This window comes from Myotis nattereri (genome assembly GCF_964212035.1).
Source record: "Myotis nattereri genome assembly, chromosome: 1".
Taxonomy (NCBI): Eukaryota; Metazoa; Chordata; class Mammalia; order Chiroptera; family Vespertilionidae; genus Myotis; species Myotis nattereri.
This window is the reverse complement of record NC_138075.1, coordinates 173,625,207-173,631,206: the sequence shown is the minus strand read 5'-3', so window position 1 is coordinate 173,631,206 and position 6,000 is coordinate 173,625,207. Positions and strand designations below refer to the sequence as shown.

Here is a 6,000-nt window from a genome sequence, read left to right as displayed (position 1 = left end):
AATTCTAAGGCATGACTTTAGGAAATCCTAGAAGAAAAGTACCAAACTGCATTCAAATAAAAAATATTCCTCATATATATTTATAAAAATATATACATATAATGAATAGGCCATTTTACAATTCTGGTTTAAACCACGAAGACCTGTTAAATTAGTAGGTGTAAGAATATCCTGGCTCAAATTAATGTACAGAAATATTTCCAATTAAAGTTAAATAAATATACCGAAGGGAATTAAATAAAACAGAAAAAAAATGTAGTTTCAATCTTTCTCTGTTTTTAACCAACAATATCTTTTATTGGTAATGATGGACTTGAACTAATCAGTTAACTACTGTCTATATAGGATATATATATAAAAATGCATTCATTTTCTGATAATAAATTAATCCAGATTCTGTACAGTTACAAACACCAGGATGGTGGCAAATAGCAAAATAGAAAGTTCAAAATCAAATGATTAAATCAAAAAAGAGTGTTGAACATATTCTCAGGCTCCCTCATTGGGGAGTCACATAGTGGTGCCATTCCTTAAGGTCTATGGACTGGGCACCAGAATAACATCAACTCAAAAGCCTTCCTCTAGAATTTACTCTGGTTCAATTTTTGCTTATTATGAAGAAATTTCTTTTTTTTATGAGATGAAAAAATAAAAGTATACATTCATTCAGATGGAATCAGTTCACTAGGTCTTTGGTGTCCTAACAATCCAAACTGAAATAAGATCTTACAATACTCCTATAAGCTTTGAGCCAAGTGGCATGCAGAGATCAAACATTTGTTTCTACTTCTGTAAATATTCAAAAAAACTGAGAAATCAACACCCAGAAAAAAGCAAGGCATAAATTCATCAGCACCGAGTAGAACTGCTCTTCAAAAGGTCTCTTCCAGGACTTGTATGCATGCATATAAGCCAAACCAATGGACATGGACAATAGGGGGATGAGAGCATGAGGGGGGGGGGGAGTTAATGGGGGGATAAGGACACATTTGTAATACCTTAATAAAGAATTAAAAAAAAAAAAAAGGTCTCTTCCGTGTCCTGATGTCCTGGTGTTGATGAACAGAGTCTAATCTCCCCTCTAGGAAAAGCCCACTGCCTAAGGTTAATACCTTTAGACCAAAAAAAAAAAAAAGTAAAACTCAGCAAATGACTTACATTTTGATTCGTCCACACTTTTTTATATAGGGATTTCAACATTTGGCACTACTTTAAACATTTTTCAGGGAAGGTATGGTTTCAGGTTAGAATGTCTGCTCAATTATTTGCTAGAGTGGAAAGTATCAAATTTAACATTATTACTAATAATTCTTTAGCTACTATCCCAAAAGTTGTACTTCGTCACAATACAACAGTTTACATTTCATTAAGACTAGCAGTAGTTAAAACTGTTCAAAGAGGGTCATACAAAATCCTGGTCATTTTTCCTGACTATCAGATATGATGAAATTGTTGATGACTGGAACTCAAATCACATGCAGTCAACCACATTACTGGATCCATGACCTACATCTCGAATTTGGCTAGTTAAACAGGCACACACAGCTACACCTGCTCCAGCTCTGCAATGAGACACAGATCCAACAAGCTCCCACCTGAAATGAGAGAGGAGAAAGAATATTATTTTTTAAAAAAATATGTTTTTATTGATTTGAGAGAGGAAGAAAGAAGGTGAGAGAGATAGAAACATCAATGATGACAGACAATCATTGATTGGTTGCTTCCTGCACGCCCCCCACTTGGGATCGAGCCCATAACCCAGGCATGTGCCCTTGACCAGAACTGAACCTGGGATCCTTCAGTCCTCAGGTCAATGCTCTATCCACTGAGCCAAACTGGCTAGGGCGAAAGAATGTTATCTTAAGAGAAACCATGATTTACTTTATACAAAACTGCCTATCATGGGACTGGTTTTGAAAGACACCAAGCTTCCTAAGGGAGACTAGATATCCCAAATGCTTTATATTAACCCCATGTGGCAGCATTTTAGCACCATGAAATACTCAGTTACTGGAAGATCCCATTAAAGTGTAGAGAAAACAAAGTTACCTATTCAGCACTGGATCAAATGCTTCCACTGTATTTAAGTATGCATTGCCATTATGACCACCAACTGCAAAGATTTTGCCCATCACTGTTGCGATCCCCACTCCACCCCTGGGAGTGGTAAGTGCTGCTACATAATCCCACTTGTTGCTTCGAGGGTCATACCGCTCAACCGAACTCAGAGGAGAATTATCATCAAAACCACCTATATGAAGGAAAAAATTTTAAAAGCATTAAATTTCATAGAAATTACTGCTAATACTCTGATTCCAAAACAAATCTTTTTAGGAAACAGAGAAAATCAGAAAAAAATTCATCTCAAAATCTATTACCACTCCCAACTTCTGTTAAGACATATTTTCTATAATTCATGATAAATGAAATTGTATTTTACCTTAATACTAGGATTGAAAATCTTAAAGAAAAATTGGAGTCCCTGTATCTAAGCAGAGAACATAAAAGCAAAAAAACACACAGACATTTATATAATTTTCCCTTAGTTTCCTAGGGGCAAGCAAGACAGCACCGGGATTCCCTTCTGTGTGTACACATGTGCATTATATTTTGAATAGTAACAGGGCTTGAGAAGAGAATAAACTATACTAAGTCATTTGACTCATTTAGATATAAGTTAAAGTTTTCCAACTACTTAATACCATAATTGCCATAATAATTAGAGTTGGTAAACTATGACTGAATTCTTACCAGTTTTTGCCCAAACTACATCTTCATGCTACATACTCTAGGTCAAGCATGTCAAACTCACAGCCCATAGGCTGCAAGCCTCATTTATTTGGCCTGTGTTAGCTTTTGAGTTTGTCATGTTTGCTATAGATCATTCTGACAATATTACTTAAAATGTTTCTGAGGGTTAGACGAAGACTGTTATTTTTAACAGTGCTCTTTCCTTAAAAATAAATGTGTCTCGCCCAGCTGGTGTATTTCAGTGGATTGAGCACTGACCCTTGGACCAAGAGGTCCTGGGTTTGATTCCTAGTGAGGATACCTGCCCAGGTTGCGGGCTCCATCCCCAGTAGGGGGGCATGCAGGAGGCAGCAGATCAATTATTTGCTCTCAGCATTGATGTTTCTATCTCTCTCTCCCTCTTCCTTCCTCTCTGAAATAAAAATATATATTTTAAAATAAAAACTTCAAAGCAGACGAAAAGAGGATGCAATGATGCATGCAGTGACTAGCTCTCTGAACTCTTTTCTTCCTCTGTAGAGGAAGGGTTTACTAATACTAATATAGCCACCTATTTATTGGGTAACTACAAAGTACCAGATTTGAGATGTTTAATATATATTGCCTCTAATTCTTAAAAAGGATTCTAAAAGATAGATATTATTATTATTCCCATCTCTTGGTCCTTTAAAACCTTAGTACTGGAAGGGAGTAGACCAGAAGTAGCATCAATTATCGCTTGGGAACTGTTAGAAATACAGAATCTGGGCCCCTCCTTTGCAGTCTAACAATATCTCCATACTATTCACATGCATATTAAAGTTTGAGAAAGCACTGTCCTATGGTTTCTTCCAACTCTACAATTCAGTAAGTCAAAAAGCAATTAAGAAGAAGCCAATACCTATTATGCATGTGAAATAACTATTGGTTTGCTTAGTCAACATTAATTCCCTTGGGATGAGAAAACATGTCTTAGATCTTTAAAGATTTTTGCAAACCACATTCATTCAATTTGTGTCATTAGATGAAAAAAATATATCTTATTTAAATGTAACTTCTTACGTTAGATATACTTGCTACTCCTAGTAAAAATATGGAGTTAGAAGTTTTAAACATGAACGAGGAAGGTGTAAACAACAAAGCATGAATGTGAACCCTAAGAATTCAAAAGTAAACCTTAGGACTGATTCCACTTGAACCTAAATGCAAATAATTTGTGTTATGTTGTTTTATAACACTACTAGACGCCTGGTTCATGAAATTCGTGCATGGATAGGGTCCCTAGGCCTGGCTGGCAATCAGAGCCAATCGGGGCCTTCCGGCTGCTGGCCGGGGCCTTCCTTTGTTCTGTGCCACCTCCTGGTGGTCAGCACACATCATAGCGAGTGACTGAACTCCCGGTCGCCCAGTCAAACTCCCGAGGGGACACTTTGCATATCATCTATCTATCTATCTATCTATCTATCTATCTATCTATCTATATCTATATATATGTATACACACACACACACACACACACACACACACACACACACACACACACACTAGAGGCCTGGCATATGAAATTTGTGCATGGGTAGGGTCCTTAGGCCTGGCCTGCGATCAGGGCCCATCTTCCCCGGCTGCTGGCAGCTGGCCTCACCTCCTGCCGCTGATGCCAGTTGCCCTCTGTGTGTGGGGCGATCAGGGCCCCACTCGCTTGCACCCACCTTGGCCTGGCGCTGCCCACATCCACCGCCATCCACCTCTGGTTCCCCACTCCCCATCGGACGATCGGAGCCTGCCAGCCAAGGGGAGGGACTGAGAGGTTGGCCTGCTGGCGCCCATCGGGTGCGGGGTCTGAAGGCTGGGGGCAGTCCTGTGTTGAGCGTTTGCTCCCTGGTGGTCAGTGTGCGTCATAGTGACTGGTTGTTCTGCTGCCCAGTTTATTTGCGCATTATACATATATATATATACACATATATACAAACACACACACACATACACAAGATTATTGTATATCCTGTAATAAATTAGACCAGAGAAATACTATCCACTCACCAACAACATATAAACAACCATGGAGATCACTGACTCCATTGCCTGCTCTTCGCTGACCCATCTCTTTAAGTTCTATCCACTTATCCAGATGTGGATCATACCTCTCCACACTCGACAGAGAAGCTACTCCGTCATTGCCACCTACTGCATAAACATGATTCTACGTAAAGAGAAAATAAAAAACATGTCACATTAGTTTTTTAATTGATTTATACATTATCCTAATAGTAAATCAGAATCTTGAAAGAAAGCAGCATTTCATGAAATAATATGGTGTATAATCAATATGTGCATACTGAAGATATGAATATCCCAGATCATTCCTTATTTGGTTAGGGATTATGATGCAATGCAGTCCAATGAGCAAGTTGCCATATAACTTACTACTAGAGCCACAGAGCCAACTCCTCCACGGGGAGTAATCATTGGTGCTACTGTACTCCATTGGTCACATTCTATGTCATATCTCTCCACGTAGTTGAAGCAGGTGTTGTCATCTAGCCCTCCAATTGCATAAATTGGGCCTCCTAAGGAGGCTAAGGCAATTCCTCGCCTGCAAAGACAATAAAACAAATTTTAGCCTCCAGGTTTGTTTTCAGAAAACAGGTAGCAAATAAAAGAAAAATTGTGCTAATACAAGTCATTCATCATGTTAAACTTCAATGTGTCGCCCCCCCCCTCCCCCAATTATATTTAGATTTATCGAAGCTTCTCAATAGATGGCTACAGGGCTGCAAGTCTATGTGAGCAGTGCCCTCTGGAGTTTTATAATGCACAGCCTACATGAATTACTTTAAACTCATATGAAGTAATAAAGTTAAAACCCAACAAAATACATTAAATGAAGCCCAAAACATTCAATAAGTAAAACACAGTTGCATTGAGAGGTTGATGAACTGACAAATGGTTTCTATGAAGGTAAGAAGTCAAAGAAGTCAATGATCAAATTAATATAATCAGCAGAGCACATTTTGTTGCAGGGTTTCATTATATCACATTTAAAAGACATCAACTTTTATATTACATCCTTTTTATCACATTGCTTTACTTATGTAGGGCATTTATTTCTCTTTTTGGAAAGTAAGAGACTTAGTCTAGGTTAAAAACTAATTCGCAGCCTGGTATGTGTGGCTCAGGTAGTTGAGCAATGACCTATAAACCAGAAGGCCAGGGTTCGATTCCAGTCGGGGTATATGCCCAGGTTGCAGACTCGATCCCTAGTAGGGGGTG

At 38.5% G+C, this 6,000-nt stretch overlaps 1 protein-coding gene across 1 annotated transcript in view; it reads right to left on the bottom strand.

Moving 5' to 3' along the window:
• Window positions 1-280: 280 nt before the first annotated feature.
• The window catches only part of KLHL8 (kelch like family member 8), a 45,036-nt gene continuing 39,316 nt past the window's right edge, over window positions 281-6,000 (bottom strand). The window contains exons 7-10 of the mRNA XM_081097738.1: window positions 5,155-5,323; window positions 4,771-4,930; window positions 2,050-2,251; window positions 281-1,595 (exon numbers count right to left, since the gene is read on the bottom strand). Of these exons, the coding sequence (XP_080953864.1) occupies window positions 1,472-1,595; window positions 2,050-2,251; window positions 4,771-4,930; window positions 5,155-5,323 (655 nt within the window). The 3' untranslated portion in view covers window positions 281-1,471. The remainder of the gene's footprint in view (window positions 1,596-2,049; window positions 2,252-4,770; window positions 4,931-5,154; window positions 5,324-6,000) is intronic.